We start from the raw sequence: 18,955 nt of genomic DNA, 5'->3' as shown, positions 1-18,955 counted from the left end.
CAGCTGGTTGAGCATCTGACTCTTGATATCAGCTCAGGTCATGATCTCAGGGTCATGAGATCGAGCCCTGTGTCGGGCTCTGCACTGGGGCATGAGGCCTGCTTAAGATTCTCTCTCCCTCTACCCCTCCCCTCAATAAATAAATAAAATAATGATAACATAGGAGCTCCCCCCACCCTTAAGTTTTAACTGTGGTGGCAATGCTTTATTTCTTAAAACTGGGTAAATGAGCATTTGTTGCATTTTTGCTTTATACTTTTCTGTGTGGCTTAAATATTACAGTTTAAAGAAGACCTTTAAAAGAAAAATAATTAAAGAGAAATGCCCTCAGCAAAGACCAGCATTCTGAGTCCTACTTTGGAACAAACTAAGGATCTCTCCAAACTATCTTTATCACAAATCAACATTATATTCACAAATTTTCTACTTTTCCAGCATTTTTTTTTAATTCGAAATTACCAAGAACAGCTTTGCGCAGTGGCAGTATCGTAGCCAACGAGGTTTATCCGAGGCGCGATTATTGCTAATTGAAATTACCAAGAATACATTCCTCTGGAATAGCATTTCTACACATTTTTTATAGGCTGTCAATTAATTCATTTCTGCTCGTATCACGGTGAGGTGGTGCAGTATTACAGCTGAGGATGCAGGATCTGGAACTAGACTATCTGGATCTGAACTCAGGACTTTGTTGTTATTTGGTGTGTGACCTCAGATACACAGTGCTTCTGTGCCTTTGTCTCCAGGTCTGTCAAATGGAGACATTAAGAGCTAAATCACAGGATGGCTATGAGGGTAAAAGTACACTTAAAGCTCACAGAAGAGTGCCTGGCATAAAATATGCCCTCGAAAATGTTGTCTTCTACAATAGTAGCTAACACTTGTTTAACTTTCACTTCCCTACAGAAAAAGGGAAGTGCTGCAAAGAGCTAAAAAGGAGAATCAGAACCAGGAATGTCACAAAAGCCAAAGGAAAAGAAATGTAATGGTGTGGTCATTAACAAAGACAAACACTGAGGAAAAGTTAAAAAAAAATCAGATGATTACTTACAGGTATTATGTTTTAGTGCATATATAAATACATTTGATGATTTTGATAATGTCTAACAAAGCCAAACATTTGTCTTAAGAAAGACACCATGCGAGTCAGTTCAATTAAAGCTAGATTATACAAAGAGCTAGATATTAAATTACTGCTGGTATCAACCAGAAATGCTGTTTCTACGTGTTCCTGGATGATCCTTTCACAGCTCTACCCATTTGTCTATTATAATGTTATAAATTACTGGAACGTTAAAGGCCATCAAGTCCAAGGCTTGACTCCCCTCCAGAGCCCTGTTGTTCACTGTCAGACTACATACGCATGACAAATTGAGGAGGGTGCTCTTTCCCAGTGTCACCAAGCAGTCACCTGAATCGGGTACTAACACTGCTGGTGATTCAATAGTGAATGCTAGAGCAAGCCAAGTCTTCCAATTTTGGAAATCTCTGACTGCCTGATACTTTTCCCTTTCTGAGTTACAAATGTGTCCCTCTGCTTGGTTCTTGTTCTAATACATCATCTACAGAAAAGTCCTCTAAATCTTCACTGCTGTTTACCATCTCCCATTCTTCCGAATAATTTCTTCAGATGGCTAAACAGCCTTAGTTCCCTCACTTGCTACGCATGTAACACTTTCAAATGATCCACTACTCCCTCTGTTATTCTCTTTCGTATACCCTCCAATTTGTGTAGACTACTCTTAAAATGTGACACCCAAAATGAAATGCAAACTTTAGGGTGATTCATGTAAGACAGCAACAGATATAATTTTATGAGTTAATGAAGCAGTGGAGTCACAGATGTTAAAGACAATGGAAATAATGCTCTAGACACATAATAAAATATAAAATTGCATCTTAAATGTGCCCATCTTTATGCTTAAAATTTCAGAGTATATTAGACAAAAAATGTTCACAAAAATACCCTAGACATTTTATAGTCAGTTTTGATATTAGTTTTATCTACATGCATAGTTGTGAGAGAAAAAAAAATCCCTATTACTTACTGTTGCTATGCAAAATGTATTAAAAAATCAATGAAGAATGATTCGAAGGGCAGGGCCAGAACTAAAACAAAACAAAAAGCAACAAAAATAAAAAGTAAATGTGCCTCCAATAGATCAAAATGCTAAAGTGGGGAAGAAGGGGCTGACAAAGTATTTATGAGTCAGTGAACGTGAAAATTGTTAGGTAATTGAAAACATGCCTCACTTAGTCTGAAATCTGCTTCAAAAACGAATTCTATGTGTTATCATCACAAGTAGTGAAATCATTAATTTATCAAATAGTACCAAAGAGTAAAATCTATTAAAGGAGTGGAGTTCTTACAGTCCTGCATCTGAAATTATTTGCCCCTCTACAGTCTCAATCAAAAAGAAAGATAATAATACCTGTCTATTCTACTCCACAGGACTATTTTAAAGATCAAATGACAGAATATGCAGAAAGTTGAATGAGAGAACAGATTATGGAAGCACTTTGGAAGCTGTGAAGCACTAGATAGTGTAAGCTATTACAACAGGATAGCATCCATGCATTAATAGTTCTACAATACTAATAACAGAAATTTAATTTTTAGATGTTTTGCGCATGGCACATGGAATGACCTTCAGTGTCTTTGAATTCTTTGAGTTTCTTCAGCTTAATTACTATCATATAATCACTAATTTTATAGTATTTAGTATTCTCATACCTCACAGAAAAATTCAACATTTTCACTGCTGAAACACCAATTCTACCTTTGTCATTCTAAATTATTTCCTTGAGATAAGTTTCAAGAAAAGTTTCATATAAGATGTTTGTGGTTAGAATGAAAAGATTTCTGATAATAACAGCCAATGCACATCATTATTCATATACTGAAGGTCCTGTGTTAGGGAACAAAAAGGATACCTGAAATTAGATACCTGATCTGATATACTTTATCCTTTAGCTAACTAACCGAATCTTCATGGTCATTTCAACGAATAGCAATATTTACAAATGCTGTAGTAGCTAGTAAGCCGAGAAATGGTTATTCTGAATCAAGAATGAAATGACTATAATGTAGCCATATGAAAACAGTTCCATCAAAACGTTTTGTGCATTCATCGTCTCGGAATTTACTCCCTAGTCCCAACTCTGCCTCAAATACAAAGAATGCGCACTTTACCCATTAGTTAATATTTGCATTTTTAAGATTGATCTCTATTGCTCTTTAAATCATAAACAAGTTATTATTCTAAACTTATAGATGTGAATTAAGACTTAAGAAGATTTCAGTCCTGCTTCCCAAGTCATCTAACATAAGTTTAAGAGGTTTGCAATACTAAACACAATGTGTGCACCCGACACTTACAAGTCTGTGTGTACACTGTCTACTAAATCATTAGTCAGTGTACTTATAAAATCTTAAAATATTATGATTACATACATAAACATGACAAAAATGAGCCCTTTATATATTTTTGGTTAAATTTAATATATGTGTGTGATTTAGTAAACAAATTTGCACTGCATTCAACTACATCAATGAAGGAGACATACATACTAAAACAGTTTCAAACATCTGGTATCCCATGGTTCACTGACATACCAAGCAAAGGAACACTACAATTAGGAGAGTTTGTAGTTGAACATAAATAGCAAAATATTTAAAAAGACACAAGTTTTTAATCACATTTTGATTTACTACCTTGGTTTGTTTGGGGCAAGCTGTCGACTTGGCCGTCTAATAGACTGGTTTTGCTGTATCTTCATCGAAGTTCTAGGAGATGACCGTGCAAAAGGGTCTGGAGCTGGAGGCTTTTTAGGTATCTTTTTCACTAACCGACTAACCCACTTCTGCTGCTCTTCTGTAGAATTTGCTAACAACAATAGATTCTTTGCCGTCGAAATATCGTAATAAACTATAAAGAAATATTTGAAAAAAATTAGTATGTCTAAATTCATCTGAACATAAGTAATATTGATGAAGTAAGTAACTTACTCTTTACCTTTGCAAGGCGCTATAATCTCCTCCTTTTTGTCCATGTGATCTTTATGACATTTAATATGGCAGCGCCGGCACTCTAAAGCAGGGGGAGGTTTAAACATATGCCACAATGGCTTCATACAAGCCTCACAGTTGGTTGGGAAATGATAGAGAGTAGGAATAAATTCATGTCCTTTATGGCAAATATAATTTGATTTTTCTCCCACTGGCTCCACTGGAAATTCTTGTTCCTTCTTACTTTCTCCTTCATTGGCATACAGAATCTATAATTAGCAAAAAGAATAATGAGTGATTTCCAACAGAGATTATTTTTTATGTAGTAACAATTCTCATAGTGTACATAATATTAGCCTAAATCATTCAATGAGAAGAAAATGCATTTGATGTTCAAACATTAGTAGGTTCTGTCTAATCAAGAGCTTCTATGAGAAAAGTCATTGGGACAGTCAGTTGGCTCACATTTCAGAAAAAACCTATCTTGTTCAAACATGCCTACTTATTTTCTCCATGATATCTTACTATATTTTAGCAATTTCATCAGAATAGGCCAAAAGGTAAATTTTCACTTGATGGGTGTTAGAACGTTTTCCTGGGAGGGAGTGTTCAAAACAATCCCCCTAAGAGATGTGGCAATTATACAGATTGAAGCTCTACGATTCTCAAAAACAGACATGTGGGTGATGATGGCAAACACAGCTTTAATGAAAAGATTTGTATTTGGAGAGCTGAGGAAGAAAAGAGGAAAGGATGTATAATACACCCAAATAAACATCATAAGCATACAGAAAATGAGTGGCCAACTCTCTTACAGTACACCAAGCACAATGACCTTTATATAGAAGGAACTCAATAATTATTGGTTTGACTAATTTTAAAATAGAAGCCAAAGAGGGAAAAATTTGGCTTCACTTTAAACTGGAAGCAAAATGGTTACTGGGTGCAGAATTTAACTTCATAAGCAAGTTTTTTAACGTTCTAGAGAGCTGAGCATAAAATCAGAAACAGAAGAGAAAAAAACGTCATGACAGGTGTGCCTGGCTGGCTCGGCGGTAAAGTGTGCAACTCTTGATCTTGGGGTTGTGAGTTCAAGCCCCACACTGGGTGTAGAGATTACTTAAAAATAAAAAATCTTAAAATACAACGACAGCAAAGGCCAGAAATATGATATAAACACACTAGACTTTAACAAGTGAAATGGAGAGAAGAATGAAGATGTATCCAAACAGAATAAGAATGAAAGACACAGAAAAACAAATGACCTTTAAATGGGACTAAAATCGAAAGGTAATCTAAAGAAGGCCCAAGAATAAAGAAATTTGATATGTCTTATCATACTAAGAACCTTAGTCTAAAGGTGAAAAAAACAAAATAAATTCAACCAACCAAAAACAAAATAAAGCTATTTACCTGAAATATCCTTGGAATTTCTTTAGCATCCGCTCTATATACATCTGTCTGTGTAACTGGTCGGACATGAAATAATTTGCTATAAAAGATTTTTTATAAAGGAATAAAATATTACCAAAGGATCAAATTAAATTAATTACTCTATACTTATGTCAGAAGTTAAAACTGACTACTTCGACCCATATTAGAAGGCCACCGGATACCTTGGTTCTATTAATTTAATCACTCCTTGAGATTTTGAGTATTTCCAGGAAATCAGAAATTTTCTAATTAGTTTCAGAATACAACATATTAAAGACCCATGAAATAAAGATATTTTAGCTAACTCTATATCCCAGACTTTCATCTCTATGAAGCAAATACAAGAAAATGTATCAACAGTACAGTATGTGCTATACTGTATGAGCACATCTATCTACATACTATCTACATGAGTAATAAATAGCACTAATTTGACAGAAAAGGTCACATTACTCTCTTGTACTTTAAAAGAGAAAGTTTCTAAATATTCTAATGAAAACACTTACTCTATATCTAAAACCATGTAAGGATTAGATTGTTCTTTATCTTGTTCACTGTCATAGAAAAGAATCTTCTTACTGCTTACAATCACATACTGTTAAAGAAAGGGAGGGAAGGAATTAATGACTAAAATTAATATATATCTTATTTATTTCTACAGCAACAAAAATCACATAAAATACTTAAGTTAAATAACTAAGAAGTTCTCAATATATCCTTAGAAAAGTCTTCCTTAAAATAACAAATTTAGTTTGCATACATTTTAAATAAGCAAATTGGAGAGGAAATGAATTCAAATATTTTTTGGACTGACTTAGCTTCAAAATCCAATAACGCAAATAACCTTGTTGCTACGGTTTGAATGTTTGTGTTCCCCCCAAATTTTTATGTAAAACCCTAACACTTAATGAGATGGGTTAGCTCGAGGGGCCTTTGGAAGGTGAATGAATAGGCCATGAGAGGAGAGACCTCCTGAATGGGATCAATGCCCTTATAAAAGGGACTCCAGAGAGATCCCTAGCCCTTTCCCCCATGTGAGAACACCGCAAGAAGTCTGCAACCTGAAAGCGGGCCTTCACCAGAACCCAACCATTTGGCATCCTGATCTTAACTTCCAGGCCCCAAAAGTGTGAGAAACAAATTTCTATTGCTCCTAAACTACCCAGTCTGTTTTGTTACAGCAGCCTGAATACACTAAGACATTTACCAAAAATCAACAGCATGATATCAATAAATCATAGTAACAGAGGAAAAGAAATTAATAGGTCTTTCTATCATACCCAGAGTTGTTTTCCCACTGAAACAACAAAACACCAAGGCCAACAGACTTTTGTTTTCCCAACACCAAAAACTGTTTTATTATTATGATGATTAAAGGGTTTTTTTTTCCCTTCACAAAGATACATAAAATCACATCATTCCAAATCAGGGAGTGCAAAGTTTTGCGTGTCTGAAAGTTCTAGTTATATGTATCTTAGAACTACAAATGTAAAATGGCTATAGCTAAACCAAAAGCAAAATAAAAGAACCATATTCAAAAATACCAATTACCTTTTTAACCCATCCAAATTTCTTAGTGTTGTTTCGTACAGGCAATGAAAGCCATCCTTCTAGTCTTGATTCTATAAACAAGCAGAAGATATGAAGATAAATTTACCAATTCTCCTAAGAAAATGAGGAATTCAATAAAGTTTTAATATAAAAATCACAGAACAAATCAAATACGCCCTTCAGAATTTATCATTATACATTATCTAGGCTATAATAATAATGCAGGCAGTATAAGCAAGTTATGGAATGCCAAACAAAATCCAGGCTACAGCACATTGAAAATATATATTCTATAGCTTATAAAGTCAAATGTTCCCTGCTGATTAAATTCATGCATCTGCAAAGCTCAGCAGAAAAGGTACAAGAAAGAGAAGCAGTTCTCTATTCTCACTAGTGCACCTGTATTAGAATTCTTTATTTTTCCTTTGGAAGAGGCCTAGTTATTGATATAGTGCATATGTATCTTCTTCGAAGAGAAAACATTTAAGTGAGTAATTACGAGTTCAGAGAAAATGGATTTTTTAAATGGCTAAAATAAAATAAAATAAAATTGTGTAAATCACAGATCAAATTTGGTTAATGAATAACAATATAACTAAAACATTTCTAAATTCCAAAATAGCAAAATCAGTAAAATTCTAGTTTAACAAAGGAAACTGCTTGAATCCTCAGAATTTGTTCCAATGGCATGTACCATTGGACCATCATCATCCAATGATCTGTACCATTTAATGAAATGATTAGGTGCAACAAGTATTTCTGGAGGTTATTCTAATATTCTAATTCTAATTCTAAATTCTAATATTCTAATGATCACTTACTGAACCGTGCTAGATGCTTAACATCAATATTTTTTAATCCTTACAACCTCACAGAAATGCACCTCTGACTCCAGAACCTATACCCTCTCATATCAACAACCTTCTAGACTCTGTGAACAGAAAAGCTGTCATTAAAAACAGCCTATATAACGTAACTGTCTGGACATGGTCCTACACCAACTTAAGGGACTAAATCAGATGATCTCTAACAATGAGTACACTGAATTTTATTGCTAAAATCTAAAACTTCAATACAATCCCTTGTGATTTATGTTAGATAAGGTTATATACTTGGGCAATGTGACAACAATGTAAATAACTATAGCTATTTCACTTTGCATTCAATTAGTAAGAAACTAAATTTTACCTTATATTCAACTGCTCATACACTAATTTCCTGTGGCATTTACATTAAACAAGGTTTGTCCTTATACGAGCTTTGTGCTAAACAGAGATTTTATGTTTTCCAACTAGTTTCCTCATTTAAACTGTAAGTCCTTTAAGGGCAAAGTCCTTTCAGTTCAAATGTCTTAAACTCTCTTTTAAGGCCTAACCCAAGGTTGACGAGCTAAACACTCAATGAAAACCTACATACATCCTCTCAAACAGTCTACGTGGTTTTTTTTGTACTGTCACTCTTAATAAGAAACTTCAGAAAAAATTTCTCTTTGGCTGAAAATGGATGACACAGGCAGTAAAACCATATGCTTTTAAATGATATAAAGTTGACAAAATAAGTCTATCAAATGTAACAGCAATGCCATATGACAACACCTTTAAAAATTCTTTGTTCATGCAGCATTTTCTTTTTAACTGAGACCAGAACAATTTGTTAGAGTTAGTGAATATTAGTTAATGTCACAAAAATTTTGTAAAAGGACTGAAATTAAGGGTAGTGGGGAAAACCCCAAAGGTGAAAGATTTTCAGGATATCACCTGTACCATTAGGTTCCGATGAAATAGGTAAGTAAGGCAAAGGTTCTTCTTCTGAGTCAGAATCAGAGTCAAGAAGCATATGAGAACTGGAAGGCTTAGTGGCAATATTGAGAGAAGTAGAGGAACGTTGGTAGGTGAATGACATGGATTCCATAGTGCGTGATTGAGTGATATGAACTAAACACCCAACATAAAAGGAAGTAAGAATGCAGAAAGAAATTAAGAGAAAATAAAATGAAAATTCGAAAAAAGAGCTACCTATAATATATAAAGAGTTAATTTAAGTAACTAAATATGTGGAACTTTCTTTTGCATTTTTTCACAAGAATTTTTGTCAAAAATCAATAGATAACGTAAGTTTAAACAGTTGTTTGAATCCCCACTCCAAGGAGTTACATTTTCTCTTAAAGAACTGACAAACATTTTTCTCAGGAGCAGTAAATCTCAGGGCTTAACACAATCAACTGCTTTATATTTAAGAAAAAGGCTTTCAATAAAAACAACGTAAGAGCTGAAAATAAATCTGTACCTGGAAATCCATCATCGGGCTCAGCATCCCCTGGTCCACTGCCTATACTGGAACTATCCAGACCAATATGCAACGCCTGGAGCTGTGACCGCAGCTGCTCAATGTCACTATCTTTACTGTCCAGTGTCATCTGCAGTTCAATTCGAATCTGGCTCTCTTCAGCTATTTGCTACAAGAGATTAAATTACATGAAATTAACTGGATGCTATATACCTCATAATTTTGCTTAATTCAATAACAATTATGAAGTAATAGGAATGTTCTATAATCAATAAGATATATATATAGACATAAAAATACTTTCACTTCTTAAAAAAAAGTCTTCAATCGAGAGTTCAAAAAGTATTCTTACAGCCTGCATTTCATTCAGTTCTTTCTGATACTTGATCATCTGCTGGGTCAGTTTTTCACGTTCAGATTTAAGCTCCATATGTAGCTTTCTATTCTCTTTCTCTTTTCTCCGCATATCGGTGTCACTACCACGCTTGACAGGTTCTTTTCGATTCATGATCTCAGCCAACTTATTCACAGCCTTAAAAACATAAAAATAAGTATGTAATTAAATGAAATAAATCATATTGATGGTTCTTGGTAATTTACCAATAACGAGTTATATGACCACTAATAATCTCCTTCCCGGGGCGCCTGGGTGGCACAGCGGTTAAGCGCCTGCCTTCGGCTCCGGGCGTGATCCCAGCGTCCTGGGATCGAGCCCCACATCAGGCTCCTCCGCTAGGAGCCTGCTTCTTCCTCTCCCACTCCCCCTGCTTGTGTTCCCTCTCTCGCTGGCTGTCTCTATCTCCATCGAATAAATAAATAAAATCTTAAAAATAATAATAATAATAATCTCCTTCCCTTTACACACAGGGCAAGAGAGAAATACAGTCTATATTAAACAAAACATTTCTTCATTATTCATTATCCTTCTCCAACCTGTATTAGTTTTTCACTCTCTTGTTTTCTGAGAAATGCAATTTAAAATGTTTACAGGTTGGACCTGATGTCACTTTCTACCACTTTGAGTTTTTAGTTTCAAGAGAGACTTTTACTAGGCAGATCCACTTTTATCCCAGAGAAAGGAAATTTTGCACCGGCATCCCATTAGTAAAATACAGTATGTCCAACCAGAGCACTGAGCATCTGGGACCCACAAAGATTCATGCTGTATACAAAATCACAGAATCGGCAGGAGGATGGTTAATAGCCAAAGGTGCCTTTTCAGACTAACCCTTTCTCAGACTGTCAGCAAATGTTCACTCTCTATAATTTCTTAAAAGCAAAAAAAATTTACCAGATGACAATAAAAAATCAGGAGAGAATGTGATTTCACATGGAAAAATTAAGGAAACTTGAAGTAAACACTGAACTGGACAATGTTAGCCAAATCTACCTGCTCGCAACTGGACAAAAATCAGGGAACTGTGAGGGTTCACAAATACTGATACACTCAATGATCCCTCCAGTCAATCTGCAGAGGGAGACTACAAAAATTTCAAAATCTTCTTTATAGTTTATCACACCTACCTGAGTTTTGAGTGTTCTCTCTGTGAGCAGCTGCTTCTCAAACTGTGCTTTAATAGCGGCTGCGCTGATCTCCTCATCTTTCAGCCGTGACAGCTCTGAAACACAGGGAAATGTCAAGATTGTATTAATAACCACAGCAATGACAAAGCAATAGGCATATTTAAAATAAACTTTATTCTTTATTAATACATACGTTCTTGGGCATCTTTCAATTTGTTATTTAATTCTTCTTTCTCATTTGCAAGATTGGCAACATCACTAGTTAGTGTCCTGTTCGTTTCTTCAAGCTAAAAAATGAAAGTAGAAAAAAAAATCATATGCCAATTTACAAAATCTAAGTTATAAAGCAATCATGCAAAATAAAAATAGACTATGCTGCTAAAACTCTTATTTTTCTAAGTACATCTATCTCTACACGTTGTGGCTTTGTGGAATCTTATGGAACTTCACCCTTGATGAGAATTTTGCTAACCATCACCGACTTCGTGTGCACCCCAGGAAGCCAAAACCGGCCCCTTCTCTCAAAAATCCTTAGCAGTATTTTTAATGAGAAAAATATTTAATAAACTAAAACAAACAAACATTATAACAAATTTCTGCATTTCATCATGCAGAATAAAAATTTTAAAATGGTAATATTTCTTTCAGATCATTTTAAAACAAAACAAAATTTTACTAAAGAAGCTGACATCCTTATTTATTATTCTTTCCAAATCCTACTCCTACTCTTCCTTCCCACCCAAAAGAAATTGTACTGTGAATTATGTGTTGATCCTTCCCACCCATGACTATATACTTTTGTTACAAAAACATAAAACAGTAAATAGTGTGGTTTTATGTGATATTAAATTGTCCATAAACAGCATCCCACTGTATCTTTCTATAATTGCTTTCACTGGACATTATATTAAGAATTAAACTGTTAGGGGCGCCTGGGTGGCACAGCGGTTAAGCGTCTGCCTTCAGCTCAGGGCGTGATCCCAGCGTTCTGGGATCGAGTCCCACATCAGGCTCCTCCGTTATGAGCCTGCTTCTTCCTCTCCCACTCCCCCTGCTTGTGTTCCCTCTCTCGCTGGCTGTCTCTGTCAAATAAATAAAATCTTTAAAAAAAAAAAAAAAAAAAAGAATTAAACTGTTGACATATAAAGATCTTAATTAATTTATTTTAACTGATACAGTAATTCCATCTTCTACCTCATTTCACTTATCCATTCGTCTACTGATAAGACATTTGAATTTTGGGGGCGCCTTAGTGGCACAGTCAGTTAAGCATCTGCCTTCAGCTCAAGTCATGATCTCAGGGTCCTGGGATTGAGCCCCATGTCTGGCTCCTTGCTCGGCAGGGAGCCTGCTTCTCCCTCTTCCTCTGCCGCTCCCCCTGCTTATGCTATCTTGCTCTCTCCTTCTCTCTCTCTCACATAAATAAGTAAAATCTTAAAAAAAAAATAGTAATAATAAATTTCCACATATCCTTATGGGCAACCCTCTTGGATCCCCTCCCTCTTTGGGAGCTTTGTACTATAACTTTACTATCTTCAATAAACTTTGATTTGGGGCACCTGGACGGTTCAGATGGTTAAGCATGTGCCTTTGGCTCAGGCCATGATCCCAGGGTCCTGGAATCGAGCCTCGCACTGTGCTCCCTGCTCAGTGAGGAGCCTGCTTCTCCCTTTCCCTCCGCCACTCCCCCTGCTCTTTCTGTCAAATAAATAAATAAGATCTTCAAAAAAGAAAAAGACACTTGAATTTTTGCTATTAAAAACATTACTGCTGCTATGAAAACTGGCCTAAATTTCTCCAGCGTATTTATCTTAACATAGACTTTCTTTGGATTATGTGAATATTTAAACTTCCATATTTTGAATATTAATACTTAAAATAAAAAAAAAATATTTAAAACTGCCGTACCACTTACTATATACTATGCCATCTACGTTTACACTCTCCATAGTTGTAAATGAGAATGTCATTTCCCTCATGTCTTTCAAACACTTGAAATTAGTCAGACACTGAATTTTGCCATTATAATGAGTATGAAATGGTATTTCAAAGTTATTTTATCTAGCCTTTTCTGAAGAGTAGTTAGGTTAAGCATCTGCTTATGTTTTTAGGGTTTTCTCTTTTGGCCAATTTTTCTTCTAGATTGTTTTTAACTTTTTCTTAGTGAGCTCGAAGGAGTGCCACATGTGTTCCTGATACTAGTCCCTTGTTTAATGAACACATTACAAATATCTTCTCCCTCTAATTTGTTTGTCATCTTTTGCCATAGTAAGTTTTGGATTTCATTCTAATTGTTTAAATTTTTTCTTTTTCACATTTAGGCCTTTAAGATAGCTAGAATTTATTTTTGTTATGTTGTAAAAGGTAAGGATCTAACTCTATTCCTTTCCCTATAAAAACAGAGTCATCCCAAACCATTTATTACATCTGAATCCTTACCCACCAATGTGTCTATTACCACTACTATCATATACCACGTTCCTGTACATGCATGAACCTGGCTCTGGCCTCCCTACTCATTTCCACTGAACAGGATTAAATATCCTTGCTCTAATACCATACTTTTTAACCACGGTAGCAATTTAATGACAAATTCAACTACTTGATACGTTACTTCTCTGAAATTTTCCTTATAATTTTTTTCAACCTGCATAGGAGTACCTTCATGGTAGTTTCAAGATTCTTTTCAACTAAACTTTGTTTAACAAGAAAAAAAAAAGTCTTATACTGCTTCTCCATCTGATATTTCCCTTTCACTTCAGTTCTTTCACTCTGAATTTACGAACAGGTAGAGCCACTGGAAGTAGGTCTTTTTTGAGCCTCTGCCAAACACTGAGAAGCGAATGTTCACTGGATCCAAAATCCTATAGCCAGCATATGAGATTTTTCATTTCCATCTGTGGTACTTCCCTAGTGCTTTTAAGGAAGACTGATGATACAGTAATTTAATTAAAATCAAAAAAGAGAAAAATTTTACTTACAGATGCAATTGTAGCATCTTTTTCAGTGAGTTCCTGTTTGTGTCTAGCCATCATCTCTTTGATCTCAAGCTCCTTCATGATTTTCTCTTTTTCCAAATCAGAATATTGCTCTTCAGCAATTGAACGAGCCAGCTGCTCAGAATCTGCTTTGGTCAAGGTGATCTCCAGTTGAGCAGCCAGGGAGTCCCTACATTTTAATGATACATTATTTTAATGTACAATTTTCACTAGGAAGTCAACGTTTTTGTCTAATGCACTTCATCAACAAATTCTTACTTGGAGTATAGTAGGCACTGTTCTAGAAGAGTACATGACTATGAACAAAAGAGACAAGGATCTTATCTTTACCTTTCCTCCTGTAAGTCCTGTTTCTTCTGTTGTAATTCTTTACAAAGTTTGGCCTTTTCTTCACATTCTTCTTTAAGTTCCCTCACCTGTGTTTTATAGAGGGTCTAAATAGCAAAACAGAACAGAAACATGTCATTGCCACCACCATCATCATCATCATCGATTTTATTTCTTCTACATTCAACGTCTATCCGACAAAATGTCAAGCTGGACACATACAAATATGGTCCTGAACACTGAGTAACGTTGGGCCCTTGAGTAGATTAATACTGAATGACTTTTACTGGTAAATCAACCAATTAACTAATAAAAGTTCCACTAATAATTTAGAAGTTAAATTTTCTTTTTCTTTAAGATTTTATTTATTTATTTGACAAACAGAGAAAAAGCACACAGGCAGGGGGAGAGGCAGAGGGAGAGGGAGAAGCAGGCTCCCCAATGAGTAGGGAGTTCCATGCGGGGCTTGATCCCAGAACCCCGAGATCACAACCCAAGCCGAAAGCAGACACTTAACTGACTGAGCCACTCAGGCACCCCTTCAAACTAGATTTTCAACTGGATATCAGACTGAGATTTCTCATTAAACGACAGACTGGCAGAATAAATAAAGAGGCAAAGAAAAATATTACTAATTTAGATAAGAAAATTTTGTTGTCTTAAACATGGGTGACATTACTACTTCATATTTTAAAACTTATCTAAAAAAGTACAAACATTAAAATGACAATTTTATTTCTTTCACCATGAAAATTCTACCTCAAAAGCAATCTTTTTAAAATCAAGTTCACAGGGTATGTGCTTAGAACTATTTTTCTAGCAATGATAATAGATTTCTGTTAAGCTATCAACAGTCATTTATTTGCCCAATTGTTCTTTTGATATGAATTGTGTGGTACAAAACATCTTATCCAAATCCCGGTCTGGTGTATCCTATAAGAATCTATTCTAAAGACAAGAATCATTCTCCTAGTTCTGCAGCAAAAAAATTTTTTAAATTCTACAAATACAATAATTTTCAAATTAACGTATCTGGAACTTACTGAGAAATACTGCTCCGCTTCAAGCTGATCCTGAAGTTCTTTCATTTGCCCATCTGCATCTTGACGTTCTCTGTGGGGACATTAAAGCAAAGGTTCAAATAAGCTACACACATAATAAACCAGCAACTCTTGAAATGTGGCCTAGGGAACCACTGGGCATCCCCGGACCCTTAAAAAAACCCAAGAGGTCAAATTATTTTCATAATACTAATCATCAACGCATTGTTGTTTTGTTTTAATTCTCATTCTCTCACGAGTGCGAATGGACTTTTCTTGAAGTTATATAACATACAATGATTCATCATTCCAATAGCTAATGAATGAAATGTGTTTGTATGCTTTTGTGTTTTAAAATTTTGTTTTAATTTCTAACACAAAAAATATCATTAGATATAACTCACATAAATAAAAGTTTGGCGGCCCCTTGATAATTTTTAATAGTATAAAGGGGTCCTGAGACCAAACTGATTAAAGCAGTAATACTATATTACATATTCTCAAATATTCACTGTGATCAGCCATTCTGCCAACCAAGTGGGAGAATTAAGAGAGTATCTGAAAATTGTTTATCTTAAGATGAGTGAAAAAATGACAGGGAGGGGGAGTGCTCATTTTTATGCTTAAATGTCGACATTAATTGCACGGATCCATACGTTTTGTAAAAATTCACTGAGCTCTACATATCATTTGTGTATTTTTTTCTGTATGTGTATTAATCTTCAATAAAGAAAGTTAAATAAAAAATAAGTAAAATAAAAAGCATGCCTAACAATGCATTTAAGAGGTTGGGTTGAAGTAAGTTAAAACTCTATGGTTATTAAAAAAAAACATAAAAATTACAATTATTCCAACTCAAAGCTAAGGGGTGGAAAAGCAAGCTGGAGAAAAACACAACATATATGATACACTTAAAAAACAAAAAAACCCCCAAAATCTATAAAAACCTCAACCCTGTACACACTTATACAGGCGTATATAGGAGAAACAAAGAAGAAGGTATGGAAGGATAACTAACAAACTGTTACAGTATGTTCTCTCTAGAAAGATGAGTTATGTTTGCATTCATAAAGGGGAACATGGGGGGGCGTAGGTGACTCAGTCGGTTAGGTATGCAACTCTTGATTTCTGCTCAGGTCATGATCTCAGGGTAGTGGGATTGAGCCCAGTGTCAGGCTCCATGTCAGCTGGGAGATTCTTGAGATTCTCTCTCCCTCTCCCTCTCCCTCTGCCCCTCCCCACCCAATGCCTGCTCTCTTTCTCTCTCTCTCTCTCTAAAATAAATAAATAAGGGGCACCTGGGTGGCTCAGTCAGTTAAGCATCTGCCTTCAGTTCAGGTCATGATCCCTCCTGGGACAGAGCCCTGTGTTGGGCTTCCTGCTAGGCGGGGAGCCTGCTTCCCTCTCCTTCTACCACTCCCCCTGGTTGTGTTCTCTCACCCTCTCTCTCAAATAAATATTTAAATAAATAAATAGACAAATAAATCCTTTTTAAAAATAAAAAAAATAAAGGGGAGCATATACTGTTTTCTCTTTCTTTTTAAATATAATTCTGAGTATTTTATAGGGAGAAAACATTTGAATACCACTTGCATATTTAAAAATATATAGCAAGAAAGACTCGGATCAAGTGATTTAATCATACTATTTTCAACCTGTGTATTACTTAAGGCTTTTATTCTTATTCTCATTTAACATAATTTGATCATTTTGTTTATTTATTGGTTCTTAAACCTCGATATAAAGGAAGTTATCACTCAATATCACTTGTCTGTGTTTTATCTGTATTTTATTATTAAGGTGTGTACTATTAAAAATGATGATTATTTTTCTGAGTCAAAAATGTGAAAGATGTCAATAATAATATAAAAAAGGTCAATTTTTAAAATGATCTTATCATTACCAGCTAAGTCCACTTGCACCAAACCTCAGTATACTTTTAATATCATGATCTTTGACAAGCTGTTATCATTCATTTATATGTAACTTTAAAAACCTAACATTTATCAGATATTTAAGAAAACTATTTTTCAAAAAAATAACCACATAATACGCACATGGTTACAATTAAATAGTACAGAATAGCACCGAAAATATTACAATGAAAGGTAGCAGTCTCCTTATCCACACTTCTTGACACCCTAATCCTACTCCCCTAGAGGAATTTACTTTGTTTCATTTCTGTGTTTTGTACTTTTGACAGTTACCTTCACATCTCAGCTTATTTCTGAACACAAATTTAAAATATGATTTACCAATTCTCTGCTCCCAAAGTAGGAAGTGAGCTCTCACCATCCCTAACCTCTCCCCAACCCCTATGATATAGTTGTATCACTGGCCTCAGCCACATACCACGCTTCACTTCCTACTGCATCAACCACAAACCACACCCCCCCCACTCCACCCAGTTTGTGATGAGAACTGCAACACGCCCATCCTTTCTCTTGTTTTTGAAATTTCATTGAGAACATGTCTAAATGTGGGTCTTTTCTCATTTATTTTCTGCTGAGTCCTTTCAATCTAAAGACTCCTCTTTCAGCTATGGGAAACTGTGTTCTATTATTTCTTTCGCTTTTTAAAGATTTTATTGACTTATTTGAGAGACAGAGAGAGAGAGAGAGAGAGAAAGTGAGCATGAGCAGGGGGAGAGGCAAAGTGAGAAGGAGATGCAGACCCCTCACTGAGCAGGAAGCCCAAGCTGGGGATCAGTCTCAGGACCCCGAAATCATGACTCGAGGTAAAGGCAGACACTTACCAGACTGAGCCACCCAGATGCCCCTATTATTTCTTTAATATCTTCCTCCACTCGGTTTCTCTAGACTTCTTTGTCTAGAGAACTCCTGAGACAGTCTCTGTGTCTTACCTACTTCTTGTCGTATCTTCCATGTCATTCTCTCTTGTTCTATGTTTGATGAAATTTCTTTGAATCTTTCTTTAAACCACCTTAATAAATGTATATGAGTCGTTATTAACCTTTAACAGCTTTTCCTATTCTGGCTGCCCTTTTTGCATTATGCCAGGTTCTTGTTTAATGGAAGTAGTATCTCCCAGAAGTTTTGATCAATACTAATTATTACCAATCGGCTTTTTTTGGTTTGTGCTTCTTTTGTTAATTTCTCTTCTTTCCTTGATATATTTTTCATCTGGGGATATTCTTCCTTTTTCTTTATCACAGACTTTCTCTTCAGTACTGCACGCTATCCTCAAATGCCTAGGGATACTTGGTTATTCACGTACAAAGGAGGTGACAGAAATTTTAATCTCTACGCACGTGGAAGGGGTTTTCTAACAGGCAAACTTCAGTTTAGGATGAGAGGCTTAAAAAGTCACATAAGCCAGGGAACCCCTAAAAGGCAAAATGAGAACCCCTTACTAGCAGTTCTAATTATCTGCAAAGGGTATGCCCAATTTCTTTAGCAGGACTGCTTTGTAGGAACCCAAGTAGTGGTAGTGTCTGGCTACAGACATTTCTGCAAAAGGGTTGATAGGAAGAGTCTGATGAGCAGATTCTTCCATTTATAGCATCACATCTTACTCCAGCCCTTCAAGGTACTTGATCTGAATAATGAAACATCTTCTTCTTCACTAATATCCCACTTCATATATCTGGCTGTTGCTTCCTTTGCCCTATACATCATTAGTGAGGTTTCCACTTGACACTACCTCATTTACTAAAGAAACTTCTTGTCTTCCAATACATCATAATTCTTGATATGGATATATGCATTTAAAAAACTCCTTTACTAAAGTTTTACTGGAATCTTGGAAGGAAGAAAAAATATATA

The 18,955-nt window shown here is 35.4% G+C and overlaps 1 protein-coding gene and 1 pseudogene across 1 annotated transcript in view; one reads left to right on the top strand and one right to left on the bottom strand.

The window, feature by feature from the left end:
* Positions 1-18,955, bottom strand: part of ROCK2 (Rho associated coiled-coil containing protein kinase 2) — a 134,062-nt gene that overhangs the window by 6,318 nt on the left and 108,789 nt on the right. The window contains exons 21-32 of the mRNA XM_040622790.1: positions 15,174-15,243; positions 14,134-14,237; positions 13,786-13,972; positions 10,998-11,091; positions 10,805-10,899; positions 9,633-9,812; positions 9,281-9,449; positions 6,995-7,065; positions 5,950-6,038; positions 5,423-5,501; positions 4,017-4,278; positions 3,716-3,929 (exon numbers count right to left, since the gene is read on the bottom strand). Of these exons, the coding sequence (XP_040478724.1) occupies positions 3,716-3,929; positions 4,017-4,278; positions 5,423-5,501; positions 5,950-6,038; positions 6,995-7,065; positions 9,281-9,449; positions 9,633-9,812; positions 10,805-10,899; positions 10,998-11,091; positions 13,786-13,972; positions 14,134-14,237; positions 15,174-15,243 (1,614 nt within the window). The remainder of the gene's footprint in view (positions 1-3,715; positions 3,930-4,016; positions 4,279-5,422; positions 5,502-5,949; positions 6,039-6,994; positions 7,066-9,280; positions 9,450-9,632; positions 9,813-10,804; positions 10,900-10,997; positions 11,092-13,785; positions 13,973-14,133; positions 14,238-15,173; positions 15,244-18,955) is intronic.
* Positions 467-585, top strand: LOC121101112 (annotated as a pseudogene).

This window comes from Ursus maritimus, unplaced genomic scaffold (genome assembly GCF_017311325.1).
Source record: "Ursus maritimus isolate PB19 unplaced genomic scaffold, ASM1731132v1 scaffold_6, whole genome shotgun sequence".
In the NCBI taxonomy this organism is placed as follows: domain Eukaryota; kingdom Metazoa; phylum Chordata; class Mammalia; order Carnivora; family Ursidae; genus Ursus; species Ursus maritimus.
The sequence above is the reverse complement of the archived record's forward strand: the minus strand, read 5'-3'. Positions and strand labels throughout refer to the sequence as shown.